The sequence below is a fragment of the Tympanuchus pallidicinctus genome, unplaced genomic scaffold (assembly GCF_026119805.1).
Source record: "Tympanuchus pallidicinctus isolate F22 unplaced genomic scaffold, pur_lepc_1.0 scaffold26, whole genome shotgun sequence".
In the NCBI taxonomy this organism is placed as follows: Eukaryota; Metazoa; Chordata; class Aves; order Galliformes; family Phasianidae; genus Tympanuchus; species Tympanuchus pallidicinctus.
The window spans coordinates 4,676,422-4,692,182 of record NW_026294743.1 but is presented as its reverse complement, the minus strand read 5'-3'; the positions used below and the strand labels follow the sequence as shown (position 1 = coordinate 4,692,182).

The following is a 15,761-nucleotide window of genomic DNA, read 5'->3' as shown; positions in this document are numbered from 1 at the left end:
GCGAGTTACTGTTAGTTCATAGCCCACAGTGGAATCTGTTTTCTTTGTTTTTCTCTTGAAACAGAGCCAGGGCCTTAGTGTAGAATGACGATGTTTTGCCCTTCGTGTGTCATATTCTAGTGCCTCCCATTTGCACATAGCAAAGCACTGTAAAACACAGATTTTCATTGAGAAATTGGAAATTGAATTATGTTCCAACTCCAGCGTCGGGGAAGATGCTATGTATATCAAGATCTAGACCTCACTTTTAATGACTGTATCATATATTAAAGAATGATTGAAGGAAAACTTGCTTGCATGATCTTGAGCATGACTCAGATCAGTGTTTTGATTTAAAACGGTGAAGTTTCGTTAGGTACCAGTCTGAAGAGCCCTTCTTTTATCTGCAGCTCTGTACACGTGAAATGCCGTGTCGTACTTCTCATTCCCTGTGCTTAAAATAACCAGTGAGAAAAAACATGCACATCTTGCTTTTCAGATTAAATTTTCAAGTAAGTTTCAAGAGTTAATGGCAGCTGAATCACTGAATGCTATGTCAAGTGAGCGTATTTTTAGAGTAAAAGGTTATCTGTCAGCTGGTTTGTGATACAGCTATTATTTTTTTTCCTTAAAGTCGGCATCTGTGTGGAGTTGAGGATTATCTATCTTTTTGCTGTAGAGTTATTGATATTACACTGCTTCGCTCTCCTGTTACCGTACTAAAATTTCGTGTGTTTCACACAGGAGAACTCCTGCTTCAACTTGGCAGACTTGAAGAAGCTGTTGATGTCTACAAAGGATTGCAAGAAAGAAATCCTGAAAACTGGGCCTACTACAAGGGCCTCGAAAAGGCACTTAAACCAGGTGATGATTCGATGCATTGTAGGGAGGAAGTTGTAACAGCAGCAACACAAACAGCAGTCATCTCCGCGTGCATTGTTGATAGAGAAGAATTACTTCTTACAGCTCTTTTTTATAGTTTTTATCTTAATCTCACGGCGTGGGTAGTACAGGTTTTGGAAAAAGGCACGATAACAACAGTAAGACGAGAATCCTTCTTTAAGATAAGGGGCACAGAATTGTAAACACTGCTGGACGGGAGATTTAGGCGTACTTAATACCTGAAGTCACGTAGTGCTATAAATGAACAAAGTGTATATTTGTTGCTATGTATTCTGATCGTTTTTAAGCAGATGCAAATGTTTCCTTTCTCTTCCTTCTGCCCTTTCCCATCCTGACAAAAAAAAAACAAGAAAAAGTAAACTGTTCTGTTCTGTTCCAGCTAATATGATGGAGAGGCTAAAGATTTATGAAGAGGCCTGGACTAAATACCCGAGGGGACTAGTTCCAAGAAGATTGCCATTAAATTTTTTGTCAGGTAAATGCCTTTTGGCCGAGCAGCTAATAATCTACACTAGTGCTTCCTTCTTAAACGCTAACGTTCTAACAGCACTTGTACACAATTGAGAAGTAATGCGTGATAAAACAAAATCAACAGGTCTTTTTCCTCTCAAGGTGAAAAGTTTAAGGAATGTCTGGACAAGTTCCTAAGGATGAATTTCAGCAAAGGTTGCCCGCCAGTCTTCAATACCTTACGATCGTTATATAAAGACAAGGAGAAGGTAGGATTCTTTTTTCACACTTGCCACATGATGTCTCTTAAAAGCTGTTCTGCACTAGGGAAAAGAAAAAAAAAAAACAAATTTTTTTTTCCTTCAGTAGTGCCTGCACTGTTGTGTATTATGGCCTAGTATATCCAGAAAAATAAAGTACAAGCATATACATAGCCTTGTGTCCATTTGGAGAATGCAGAAAACTAAGACTTAATAATTGAAGACTTTATAGAGTTGAACTGAGGGGAGCTTGTTGTTGGTTTAACTGATACTGGGTATGTTCCCGTATGCGTGACATTTTAGGTGACTGCAGAATCTTCTGCCCAAGAATAACTAGTTTGGGGACCGCCAGGCAGCTCAAACTGAAGCTCCGTAGCATCTTGCCCTTAGATTTTATTGTTGTGTTTTTTCTTTTGGTCTTGTCTTGCACGTGTAGGTGGCAATCATTGAAGAGCTGGTGGTGGGTTACGAAACCTCCCTAAGAAGTTGCCGGTTATTTAACCCAAATGGTGAGTACTAAAGTGTCATGCTTGAAATAAGTTGTGCCTGGTAGGAACCATGTGACCATTCAGAGGCAGAGAATCAGTGAAGTGCAAGAAGCGTGGGATTGTTTTTCCTTCTTAACTAAAACAGAACCAAACCACAACCGTCCTTAAAATGTATTTCAGCTGTCTAACATGAAGTCTCTACTCACACATCCAGTTACCATTTCTCTTGCAGTTTTGAGTTCAAGTATCCTGTTTTCAAGGCTTGAATTGCATATTCTTCAGGAAACTGAAATTTGAAAGCTATTGTTATATCCATAAGTAACAATTGAATCGACGCTGATTGGGTAGCACAATCTGCAGGGATTTCTCCCGTTCAGAGTTGGTGGCGAGACGGTGTCTGTTTCGCGTTGCTCTTTTGTTTCTTTGTGCACTTATTCTTTGGGAGTTGAAATCCTTTTTCAGGTTACGAGTGTTGCAAGGCATGATTCTACGTTCACAGAATCCCCCTCCGTAGCGTCCTCTCTGATAGTTTTGTGTTTCTTTAGTCAGTGTCATAACCATGTTGAAAAGAAAATACCTAGGAAAGATATTCTGCGTAAATTATCAACAAAAGGGGTTTTGAAATTTTAGTAGGTAGGTTATAACAGTATGATAATGAAGATAGCACGAATGACAGCATAAATTAAGAACATTAAAGACATCTGTACTGAAGTTATAAGCAGTTGTTCCCTCTGCAGAAATAATGTAATGCTTCCTTGAGAAGTTGCTTGAGTTTTTCCATTGAATGTCATGCTGAGGCTACGGTAATGAAGACTACTCGGTAGCTTTTTTAATTTGTCCAGGCATTTCAAATACGCATACTTCTCCACTTGAGGAAATAACTTGCTGCAATTGGAATTAAATATTTGCTGTGATGCTAAATTTCTTTCAAATAAACGGTATTCTTCCAGCCCAAAGTGAATGAGCGGTACAATTTCTTGTTAAATTATGTCCTGTCGGGTGACTGGACCAGAATCCAGGTCCTTTTTTTTTCCCTCCCCCTGCCAGGTGCTGTGCTCTGTAACAAAAATCAGAAATGTAAAATTCAGCAGCGCTGTGAACGTGAAGCACAGCTGCAGTTTTCTAACTTTTGAATAGCAGTTGTCGTAGGATGTGCTTAAATGAACTGTGACACTGTAGAGATAGAAAAGCCTTTTCAAAGCTGTCAACAGACAGTTTTATTTGAAAATAATCAACTTTGTGGGTGGAAAGCATCTAAATGCTAAAAGTGCTGAAATGCTTCATGTCGTTACTGGGCAGCACTTGCGCTCAGCAGGACTTCTTGCTTTATCCTTCACCTGAAAGCAGTATTCTGCAAGAACAGGTGGGGTGCGCCTCAGTGCCGCTCATCTGACAGTCCCGATTGAGGGGCTACTTGGATCCAAACGCAACTCTTCTGACCCGCCACTTCAGGCTTCCTTTCACTGAAAGGAAATCACAGCGTGAGAAAAGAAAACTGTGCTCAAATCTTGTCTAGACAGACTTAAAAGGTGTTGAGCTTAACTGGAGCTTGGAAACGCTCCCAGGTCTGGTGTGGCAGCCTGACAGAGAGGCACAATTAACTTCAGCATCTACTTGCGTAGAATTTGTCCTCTGCCATGTTGTCTGAATAAACTGAAGCAAAAAAATCTCACTCTTTTTTTTCTTACTGTAGATGACGGTAAAGAAGAACCTCCAACCACTTTACTTTGGGTCCAGTATTATTTGGCTCAACATTACGATAAAATAGGGCAGCCGTCGCTGGCTCTAGAATACATAAATGCTGCTATAGAAAGTACTCCCACTTTGATAGAGCTGTTCCTTGTGAAGGCAAAAATCTATAAGGTAAGCCTGGCTCACACTTGGTGATCCTTGGTTATTCTTTTGACTCGATGAAAGTTTTCACACGCGTTTACGCTTCGGTGTTATTGAGGGAACATCAAAATGCTGGGCTTGTCTTAAGCGAGACGCAAAGAATCCGTGGAAAACATTTGAGTGAGTTTCAGTGAGTTCTTACAGTAGATTATGGACGAACCGGTCGGGTTTTTCATTCTGTCTGAATCAGCCCATTTTTAAAATTCGGTGAAGGAGAAGCATACTGCACATGTACATTGTCAATTTACAATTAGGTTTTGAATTATAAAAACCGCACTGCAGAACGTAGTTGATATTCTATATTCTTTTATTCTTGATATTCTCCACCTGACAGCGCGTACACACCCTTATTTTCTGAACTGTTTGAAACTAATTCCTCAGCTGCAGCACGGTATTCTATGAAAATGGGATTAACCCAAGTGGTTTTAAGTGAACTTCCTGTGCTGAGAGACCTTTGGAACTCCAGAAGAACGGAAAGTAGTTACTTGGGGTTTTTTTCCCCTTTAAAGATATGTTGTTTTCCTCAGGACAGCCACTTAAAAGGGAACGTATAAAAAATTAACTAATTAGATTAATGCAGCGAGGGGAGAAAATGCACGCGTTGTGTACTTACTGAGTTTAATTTCTCTTTTTTTCTTTAAGCATGCTGGAAATATCAAAGAAGCCGCAAGGTGGATGGATGAGGCTCAGGCTTTGGACACGGCAGACCGATTTATCAACTCCAAATGTGCAAAATACATGTTGAAAGCAAACTTTATTAAAGAAGCAGAGGAAATGTGTTCGAAATTTACGAGGGTCGGTTCCATTTAACTATAACTCTTTGGCATAACATAGGCCTAATTCCGAATGGAGTCTTGTGTTAGCTTTCCACTTAACATTATTGCAATCCTCAGGTTCAGTTTCAGATGAACTGTGGTTTCTGGCTTTACTGATAGTTGCAGTCAGCGTCACGGTTTGAATCACACAGAATTAAGGGAAAATACAGAGATAAAGCATTTTACCTTTTTTTTTTTTGCAAAGTAGGGAAAATGCAAGTAGGGATGCCCTTTCTGGATGAAAATTCTCTGGTCTTAATATTTGTTCTCACAGAATACGTTAGGAATAGTCAAACATCCCTATAAATAAGAAATTTGTGTGAAGAAATTGTGTGGCCGTGGGATGAGAGCATTCCTAAAAGGCCATCTTTTTGCAGAGCAGCTTTCATCCCCAAAGCCACGGTCAGTAGGCACAAAGGGAAGCTGCACGCGGTATCTTTTTGTTTGCATCTGCTTACTCTGTCAGCGGTCAGGAAAAGTTTGCACCGTACGGATTACTGAATTTCACGCATCAGCTTTTGTGCCTGCCGTCAACTGTTCTAATAGGTTACATGTCTCATAGGTTACTTTCTTTTGAAATTTATTTATCTCGCTGTTGGTATTTTATAAAAAGGAAAGTCAAAATCGCTTGATGTCTTTCTCGAACAATAGGGTTGTTTAGTACCGGCCCTATCGTTTATGTCTTGCCCATTTTTCTCTTGGTTGAAGACTAAGGAAAGCCTGTAGTACTGTAGTACGAGCGGGGGCAGTTAGGAGGGAAAATGAAGGACTTCTTTTGAAAATAAATTTTTTTGGAGGCGTGCAGGCAAACACCAGATGAAATTTAAAGAAAAAATGATTTAACCTCAAAAGGTTTGCGTGTTTATGTGTACAGTTGCAAAATTATTCTGAATGCAGTCCTACTGACTTACTTGCATGCCCTAAGCGGCTTCAAGATGACGTCAGAAAAGCAAGCGTAGTTGCCCAGAGCGAAACGTCAAAATTAGTACTTGACGATGTTGCCCTTTTTGGTCTTCATCTTCCTTTGATCTTGTTTCTACTGCTCCAAGTAGAAGCTTCTTGAAAAACAATTCTGAAAGTCCTAAATGAAAACTATTGGAAGTGGAACCTGGGCCGTTTTTCTGATTTCTTGTCGCTCAAATGCGACTCATTGGAAGACTGCCTTTCTCTTTCATTTGGGGCATTCTCCGTACTCTTACATTTGAATGTTATCCGTCGTGTTCCCAGCCTTGGTTCTTGGCTCGTTCTTGCTTAGCTTGTTTTTGTTTTTTATTTTTCTGTGTGACTGGAGTAAACTTTGTGAATGGTCGAAACTGGGGTTGACCTTGAAAGGCACATCAGTTCTACAGATCTGTGCAAGTACATACAAATACCAGATGGGACAGACAGTCGCGAGCATTTCTGTAACAGAAATCATCAAAACTACTGGTACTGCTTTGCTTTACCAATGCGATAGACTCGCACACAGTATTAAAAGCAATTAAATGAGTGCCTTTGCTATCCTTACAGTGAGGATATCGCAGCGAAGTGGTCACTACGTGGCTATTCACTGCATGTTTGAGTCTTCTGAAAATAGAAGCGTAGAGGAATGGTATCTTCACTTTGGAGACCTGGTTAACGGGCAAGGCAAATCCGTCTTGCCCATTGCTTGACACAGCGTTGTGGGTGAAGGAAACAGATAATGCTGTGGAAATATGGGACCACGTCAGTGGCGGCGGTACGGCAGAGCTTATATCGGAGTGCAAGTGCACAAAAGGAATATATTAATGTATACGAAGGAATAATTTGTATTACGGCAACGTCGGTACTTTGAGGACCTCACAGTTGAAATCTAGCGTTCCCCTGGCTCACTTGCACTTTTAACTGGTTAACTAATTGAGATGTGTTTTTAACAACACTTTTTTTGCTTGTAGGAAGGAACCTCGGCAGTGGAGAACTTGAATGAGATGCAGTGCATGTGGTTTCAGACAGAATGTGCGCAGGCTTACAAAGCGATGAATAAATTCGGAGAAGCACTTAAGAAATGCCACGAAATTGAGAGAGTATGTATCTAGTCAGACTGGCTGGGTTGCAAAGTACTAGCTGAAATTTACATTGCTGGTATGTTTCCTTGTTGAGCAGTAAGCGTGTACTTCATGTTGCTCTCGGAGTGATTTTTGTTTCTTGTTGGACGCCGGGGAGCTGATAAAAAGGATGTTTTCACCTTAAAATTAGATAGCAGTGTGTTAGAGTATACGAAGTATTGTAAAGGTCCGGGGAGGAACAGGAAACTGTCAAAAACAGAGTTGATTATTTTCATTCTAGCATCTTCTCCTTTCAAAATAAAGGCTAAGACTAAGCTCCAGATTGAAAGGGAACTATTAGAAGTATGGAAACTTCTTAAAGTAGAAATTTTATCCCAAATCAGAGGGATAAAACCTTGCACGTCAAATGCACATCCACTGTAAGCAAACAAAAGAAGTTTGGGATGTGCAGATTCCCCAAATTAAACGACGACAGCAACCCACAGCCGTATCATGTTTTATTTGTTTTTCAAGCAGGTAAGCGTATTAACATGACAAGATAGCTGAGGGTGTGAAGTACTTGAAAAGGAGGAGTAGCAGGAAGCAACGCGTCTTTTCAAAAGGAGACACTTAAGGTTTCAACGCTGATGCTTCTCTGCTGGCAGAACTTATTTCTAGCAGCTCACAGGAAATATTGTGAACGTGATTCCCAAGCAGTGGCCAAGACCACATTCTGTTGGCGCAAACCTTTTAAAGAAACGTGTCTAGCTGGGGAACGAGGGACTAGAAGAGCACTTTGCCTGTCTGCTGTGAATTACTGCTGCTCGGGAAAGAAATTGCGGAGCAGTTTTCTAGAATCTGTGCTGGTGTAGAGGACTGGCTGAAAATTGGCTGAAAGGACTAACGGTGTTGGGAATTACTTTTCCTTCCGTTATGGAAATCCGTAGTTTACATTTGATTATCATATGTTGCTCTTTCTAAAAACGAGCCGGTAGAACATAAGCTGTGGAATAGCTTCTACACGAGGGGAGTGCACTTAGCTTGTCACACCTAGTATTTCATCCTCAGTTTGACAAGCAGCAGCTGCACGAGATCATAAATACGTTGGCAAGTGGAAGAGGGGAATGACTTTCCCTCAAACAAAAGCATTGGGTGACGCTGAGGAAACAGAACAAGAGCAAGTACTTTCTCGTGCCACGCCACATGGAATTAATTGCCACAGCAGTTGATGGAAGTCAGAAGTACGAAGTGAAAAAATGAAATGAGTTAATAAAAGAAAAATTGGAGCGTCACTTGTTAGCAATCAAGGCAGGATCATCTCTTAAAGTTCACGTTATGAGAGGGTGGTTACAGCTGAGATGCTGTGGGCTGTACGATTCGGTTCTGAACTAGGATGTCTTCTGTTTTGGTGGTTTTGTCTTTTTTTTTACAATTACATTTTTGCTGTTTTTAATTCACACTTGGAAAAGTTAGCGTCAGCAGCAGTCTTCTACTAAATTATTCCTTTTGGAGGGGAGGGAAGCGGGTCAAGTCAAGTTTAGTATGTGATTAACGCTTGCTAAATGACGTTATGTTGTGTTAGCATTTTGTAGAAATCACAGACGACCAGTTTGACTTCCACACTTACTGCATGAGGAAGATTACTCTTAGGTCTTACGTGGACTTGTTAAAGCTAGAAGATGTACTTCGACAACATCCATTCTACTTCAAAGCGGCACGGATTGCCATAGAGATATATTTGAAACTTCACGATAATCCCTTAACAGATGAAAATAAAGAGCACGAGGCCGATACAGGTATTCAACCCTCCAGATTTGTTTAAGTTTCGCTAATCGGTGAATATTTTCAGAAGGCCCAGCCCTTCTACGGTTGCCAGCTGTAAGTTTGTTATTGTAACCAAATAGAAGCGTTTAACTCAAATGGTAAGTTGTCCTGGAAGTAAATATTCTACAGACAGTTAATCAAATCTAAGTTTGTATCTAGTAGGAAAAAATCTGTGATTTTTGTTTTTTGTAGTAACGGTTGTAATTCTTAAGTAAAAGCATTTCTGCTAGGAAACAGCTGACAAAACATTGAAATGTCACGGTTGTTCATCTGCCACAGATCGAAGAAGAAGATATACGTGAAAATCGGCACGCAGTGAAATGGCTAGCGGATTAAATGTAGCCATCTCTGGCTGTTAATTTAAAAGAAGTTTAAGTCTTTAATTTTCTTTTCGGCCCATCTTCTCATTAGAGGGAGAGCAACTTCAGTGGTTGCGGCTTGGGGCGCTTCTAGCGCTACGAAATAAGGCTTTTGAATACTTAGAGAAGAACTCGTCCAGGTAGAAGATTTCCCATTTCCTGTTCATTTACGTGGATTTGGGTTCATACAAAGACGAGTAGGAGCGTTGCTGAATTCCGTGTAGCTGCTTTCTGATGCATTTTCAATGATTTCTCCGGGCTTTAATTGGAGGGAGGGCAGGATCTGACTGTGAGACAAGCGTAAGGTATTGGTAGGACCCGAAAAGCGAAGCTGGAGGTTTCTACATCGAAGTATGACCATTCACCTTGTTTTTGTTACGCTATTTAATACCTTAAATATAATTTCTTTGTTACGGATGCCTAAGGAAGAAATCAGTTTGTGTCGGCGTGAGCTTTTAATCCTGACGCTGAAGTCATTTGGTAACGACTTAGTCTTGCCGTCAGCTTGCTCTAATTGTTCAAATCCCTGTTGCCCTCATTTCACAAAAGAAATAACAGCGTAGACTATAAATAATCTCTCTACTAAACAAACTTTTACAATTGTAATAGCAGCGTCAGTAGTTAGTAGATGTGGTTTAAAAGTCGGTGGCACCTGACACTTGACACGCATTAACGTTACGCTTCGATGTTGTCCGTTTTGCCCTTTCTATATATACAGCAAATATGTCTGATAAGGAGCTAAAGAAGCTACGAAATAAGCAGAGAAGAGCACAGAAGAAAGCACAGCTGGAGGAGGAGAAGAAGAATGCTGAGAAAGAGAAGCAACAGAGGAATCAGAAAAAGAAGAAAGATGACGACGATGAAGAAATCGGAGGCCCGAAAGAAGAACTGATTCCTGAGAAATTGGCCAAGGTGCTTACTAATGTCGCATTAAGCCAAAATTTACGGGAAGTTGCTGCGAGCTTGCAGACCATTTGAAAGCCATTCTGACAACCTGGTTATTTTATGCCTCCCTGCTTTTTGCGGGCAGCGTTAAAAAGAATTACATCGTACAACCTATTTGCCAGGAACGGTTTGGCGGGAGTACTGTTAACAGCTGAATAAAACGACTGCTTTTGTGCCTAGTTTTCCAAGGTCGCAATGGAAGTCACGGGCTCTTGGTTCAGGTGAAAGTGTCTTTATGTGTTTGCTGACTGTACCCTATTGATAGCTGAACAGGTGCACATCCGTATGTAACCTGATTGCTTTTGGACTCGTCGTGGCTCATATTAAGTTTTGAGTTAATAAGCATGGACGCTTTGTGGAGAAGGAGACGTAAAGGCCCAGGGCGCTTGAACAGCATTTAATCGCATTTGTTTTGAATGTGGAAGGAAAGTTGGAAGAAGCTGTTTAGAAACAGCAGTCGACTAGAGCGAGGTGAATTTTGCAATCGGGAGTAAGAAGCATCCCTCTGCAGGAGGGCCAGAAAGGGTCGCAGCAACCTTTTAGAAGGTTGTTGAGATAACGTGTCTGGAAGGAGTAGGAAAATATTTGGAAAAAAAGGTGGGGGACGATACCATGAAAACTGACAGCAAAAATGCTTTACTCCCGGCAGTACAGCGTCCGAGTATTGCTAGATTGGGAATCCAGTGATTTCACTTTGCAGGTGCGATTAATATTATTGGCTTTTGCGGGGCGTACTGGAAAGCCAAGTGTAATTTACAGCCAGGAACCAAGGGACTCGAGAAACTTAACTACTCCCACTGTATTGCACGAAGAAGCGCTCTAATTGCGATGCTCGTTGAGATTGAACTGGTTTCAATGGCGTGCTCTGGAGCAGAGGATGTGATGGGATGTCTCGTGAAAACCTAAGCTGTTCTTAAGTTATAGGGAATAGTTACAGCTGTATAGTGCGTTCCTCTGTCGTATCTTTGCAAGTTATATTCCATATTTAGTATCGGAATCGTGCTTTAGAGAGCTCCAGATACGGTTGGTTGTCAGGACTGAAATACCGTTTCTGACATTGTTGGTCACTTGCAAACGGTTTTCCTGGCACAGTCGAAACCAGATTTCCTTGGCGGATGATACGTTACTTTGGCATTAAGCACGTAGCTTTGGAATGGGACTGGTGTGTTCTAAACAGTTTTTAAGTGTGGAGTTGCGACTCGCTTACGCGAGCTCCCAGCAGCATGTGCAAACCATTAAGTTTTGATAACGAGAACTGATAGAGTCTGTGATTAGCGAGAGCTCTGCGAGGTGTCTGTCACCATCTTCAGCGTTTCCTTGTGCAGCTTAACGAAGCCAATTGCTTCAACGTTGCAAAAGCATTACAAACAGACAACTTAGGTTTGTTGACAGTTGCGCTAGGTGACCTTGTAGGTCCTTTCCAACCTTACGATTCTAGGAGTCTATGAATTTTATTGGAATTTACACGGGGCAGCAGGATTTTCTTGTTCTAATGATCCTTAATCTTTTAATGCGAGAGGTCCGTTTGTAAGGAGTCCAAATGAAGCGAATTTATTTGTGTTTAAGCCATCCGTTACCGAGTTGTGCTAGCTAAGAGCCGCTGACCGAAGTCGGTATCTAGTTACTTCTAACCCGTCATTAATGTCTTAGGTGGGAACGTTGCCACGACCCGGCAGCTGTCCGGAACCTGCCTGCAGCTCGCTTGAACAGGCTCTGTCAGGAACGAGCACAAACCAATTATTTCTCGACATTTTAGGCCAGCTTTCGGCACATGACTGTGCAGGTTCAGCCGCAATTGTTGTTACTTCTGATATATGACAGAAGGCCAAGATGTATCTCAATAGGAAAATACGATTTGTAAGCGTCGCGAAGCAGTCGGAGTTGACGGTCTGTGTTCAGACACGGAGGAGAATAAGCACAATTTATGACAGGTGCTAAGTATCACGTGCATTATGGTTTGAGGGTAACCTTCTGATGCAGCTTGACTTGTGAGAGAGTTGTTAATGTCTTACTTATATGTCCTTCTCGAAATCTGTAGGTTGAAGCACCTTTGGAAGAAGCCATTAAATTTTTGACCCCCCTGAAGAATTTAGTGAAGAACAAAATAGAGACACATCTCTTTGCCTTCGAGATTTATTTTCGAAAAGGTAGGTAAGAGCTGTGGCGAAATAAAGCAACGTGTTCGTTTGGATTCTAACGTAGGACTCGAAGAGCCACGCGTTGGGCTGTTGAGGAATCAGACCCTGTGGAGACGGAACGATTCATTGTGCAAACAACGTAGCCGTTAGCATTCTATGAAGAATGCAGAGTTGGAACGCTTGCTGGTTATCTGATTTTTTTGCTGCTCGTAGAAGCTGTTGGGCTATAAAACTGCAGTTGCCCTCGTTACTTGTTTGCATCACAAGTCTGCGGAACGCACAGCGTGTAGAAGCGATGCACGCTTGCTAAGGAGCCCTTTGAAGCGCTCAGCTTTAGAATCAGTTAAATATTAGCATCAGTTAAATATTATGCTCTACGAACTAGTTAACTTCAAGTTTACTTCCTAGTTTAACAGGTCTAAATCACTGGCTAAATAAATGTCTATTGCAAAAGAAACGGTTCCTGTAGAACGCTCACCTTTCATTTGTTCTGATCAGCCTAATTCCAGACGTTAAGTTTTCCTGCAGCGTACGGCCTTGTGTTTCAGCTACGTTTTTTTGACCGTTTGCCAATTCCTTCTTCTCCAGAGAAGTTCCTTCTGATGCTTCAGTCTGTGAAGAGAGCTTTTGCTATCGACTCCAGTCATCCTTGGCTTCACGAGTGTATGATTCATCTCTTCAGCAGCGGTACGTATCTGTTGGGCATGACTTCATCTGTCTGTACTTCCAGATGCTGCCTAACCTACATACGGTCATTGGTTCTTAGTTTACAAACTGTTAGCATCGTTAATGCAAAACAATTAGTCATAACATTAGAAAGCTTCTCAAGCATCTGACTGTATGTTAAATTAGGTATCTGTAGCGTACCTGCGGCTGGATCCAGTTAGTCTTTGAATGAGTGCTAGTTAGTATCTTTCCAACTGTGAGCAACGCGGTGAGTCCCTGCGAGAGCCAGAGAAGCAAACGGAAACGGCAGAATGAGTGACTTGGCTTCTGTGCTCTCAGTTGCGTCAGAGCGTAAGGAGAAGGAGTAGAATCGCTTCTTTCTTTGCGCTGGATGACTGGAAGGCTTTTCTCCCTTCCCCGGAAGTGTTTCTTCGTCTCGATGGCTAAAGACCAGATATATTTAAGAAGGGACTTTTCTCGTCTCAGTCTTTGAGCCTAATAGGCTTTAATCAGCAAGATAGACAGTGTATCGGAGTAAATGGCTTCGGCTTTTTTCTGCGCATCAGAAAACCGTTATCTCAGCTTTTTCCAAGCAGTCCTGGTTACTTACCTTATTTTATGCATCTTCCTTTGAGATATGTCCTTTTCGATCGTGCCAATAATGCGAATATCACAAAAATAAAAACATGAAGTAGATTTGACCGTGATTACCTCCGGTTTAACTTTTTTTCCTCTTTGTTAGTGTCTGAAAGTAAGGATCTGCCTGATGCAGTTAGAACAGTGTTGAACCAAGAGATGAATCGGCTTTTTGGAGCAACTAATCCAAAGAACTTCAATGAAGCTTTTCTTAAGAAGAACTACGACTCGCTACCGCATAGGTTATCAGGTATTTTGCCTTTTTCCTTTTCCTGCCCGGCTTCTGTGTTCTCTCGGATCGGGCAGCGTCCTCTCGCTGCCTGCACCAGCCGCGTAAAACCTGCTCGTTCCGTGCGGAATGCTATCCCTCGCCTGGGTCAGAGTTGTAAAGTTTTCTAATACGTGTCTTCGAAGAGACTGACTGTCGAGAAGCGTGCTGAGTACCCGCAATCAGGTATTGCAGTGTTATAGCGGGAAAGCAGGATGTAAGGCGCCCAAGGGGTCAGAGTTACTGTCTCGGCTCCGTGAGTCAACCTGGCCTCAGTGAATAGCGAGTTCATTCTTTGTGCCCTCTCTGACGTCCGAGTTCCAAGCACCCCTCGTGTGGGACTCGGAGCTTCTGTTCGGTTGCGTCTCTGTTCTGTGCTACGATCGTATTGTAACGGGTTTCAGTGCACTGATGTCTTCTGCGCCCCAGAAATAGGAGCGCTGCTGCTAGAAGGAGCCGTGGTCTGTGGCCGCGGATCCGATGGGTTCTCTTTGTTGTCTGTACGGTTTGCTGCCAAACGCTCCTATCCTGCAGGATAGAAGCGACCTACTGGTTTCAGTGCTTTGTCTAGCGTTTAATAACAGCTGCCCTCCTAACTGCTCAGGTATCGTCTGTAATGCTTCACATCGTGTTATTTTGAACTGCTACTGCAGATCTACGGTCATATTGCCTATTAGTCACACTCTCTATCTCTATTTTATGTTTGCTTATAATAAATTTTTGATTTTCCGTTGAATGTTGAAGCTCGTGTTTCTTCTTGTAGCTGCCAGAATGATGTACTATTTAGACCCTTCCAGTCAGAAAAGAGCGGTGGAGCTGGCGATGACCCTGGACGAATCCCTCATGAACAGAAATCTTCAGGTAACAGACATACACTGTAAACTACTATTGCTTCTCTGTCTACAAAAGCTTTGTGCAAGCTACAGAGGTAAGAGGAAGCTGAAATGTTAGGGAGCGTGGGTTGTCACGTGAGATAAAGGGCCGTCGGGGTCATCGGCACCGAAAATTTGTCCGCTTTGCACACGTCTTGTAGTAAATAGCTAGGCAGACACCGTGTTATTTCTCCAGCAGAAGTGCCCTTTAATATCAGGATCTGAAGGGGGGGGATAGACATATCTCGAAAGGCGTTCTCATAAGCAAGGAAGTGACTTTTGATTTGCAGTAGGGATCGCATGTCTCTGGGCACGTTGCAGATGTTAAATGAGATGTACGTGACCGCCTGTATATTCTCGTGTGGCGCAGAGCTCACGCAAGGCAGTACAGGGCTTGTCGAAGAGAACTTCAGGATGCCATAGAGAGGGGGACCAAACAGTCACCCTCAACACAGAACAAATAAAAGCTGTAGTAAGTTCCTGAGGAGCGGGAAAAGAATAGCCGTGCGAGGTGGAAGGATGCCGAACACCGGCGAGCTCTCTGGAAGCTCAGCCTCTCACGTTTGCAAATGACGTTGAAACAAAACCATAAAAGCAGGCAACCTCCTTTTCCTCTTCTGAATCGTTACGTGGATACAAAAGTGCAAATAAATGTGCAGGAAGTGAAAAACCCAGGTTGCAGTTCCGTTCAGTAGTTGCAGCCACGCACAGTAAGTCACGCACCCTCGAGCGTGGGGAAAAAAGTTTGCGCTGTCAGAAATGGGACCGCCTCGAGTTGGGTTTATTCACTTAGCGCGTTTTTTACGTTTTAATTGCATTCCACGGTTCTTTCGATTGCTGTATGAAGGTGCATTCGCCAAAGTAAATTTTAGGCAAACGTGGTGTATTTTCACAAAGGAAAAATGGGTTCTAGAATTTAGAAATGTGCATTTATGTCACGTATTGCTGAAACGCTTAGTGCATCCAAAAAAAGTCTTGGGGGGAACCTCAATCGAGGCGCCTTTGCTTGCCGATAAGCTCGCTTGCCTAGCAGTGAGAAAGAGTAGTTTCAGGAAAATGAGTTATAGGTGACGAACGAGAATATTTGCCTTCAGCTGAGCTTCCCAGCTGCTGCTTAAATCTCTTGAAAGCGCATCATTTCAGAGGAAGCTACGCCGCTACATCGTGCTGCCGCTAGCTAGAAAAAAGTCCCTCGGTGGTGGCGGACACCTGAAAACAGCTCTCGGGATTCGCGGTTTGTTTGTGAGTGCTCGGGTGAAAGT

General features: G+C 42.3%; 1 protein-coding gene across 1 annotated transcript in view; it reads left to right on the top strand.

Moving 5' to 3' along the window:
- The window catches only part of NAA15 (N-alpha-acetyltransferase 15, NatA auxiliary subunit), a 34,933-nt gene that overhangs the window by 17,650 nt on the left and 1,522 nt on the right, over positions 1-15,761 (top strand). Inside the window, exons 7-19 of the mRNA XM_052690058.1 lie at positions 724-843; positions 1,262-1,357; positions 1,495-1,601; positions 2,029-2,101; positions 3,774-3,943; positions 4,616-4,768; positions 6,702-6,830; positions 8,374-8,587; positions 9,693-9,886; positions 11,958-12,066; positions 12,646-12,744; positions 13,466-13,609; positions 14,391-14,488. Coding sequence (XP_052546018.1) covers positions 724-843; positions 1,262-1,357; positions 1,495-1,601; positions 2,029-2,101; positions 3,774-3,943; positions 4,616-4,768; positions 6,702-6,830; positions 8,374-8,587; positions 9,693-9,886; positions 11,958-12,066; positions 12,646-12,744; positions 13,466-13,609; positions 14,391-14,488 — 1,706 coding nt within the window. The remainder of the gene's footprint in view (positions 1-723; positions 844-1,261; positions 1,358-1,494; positions 1,602-2,028; positions 2,102-3,773; positions 3,944-4,615; positions 4,769-6,701; positions 6,831-8,373; positions 8,588-9,692; positions 9,887-11,957; positions 12,067-12,645; positions 12,745-13,465; positions 13,610-14,390; positions 14,489-15,761) is intronic.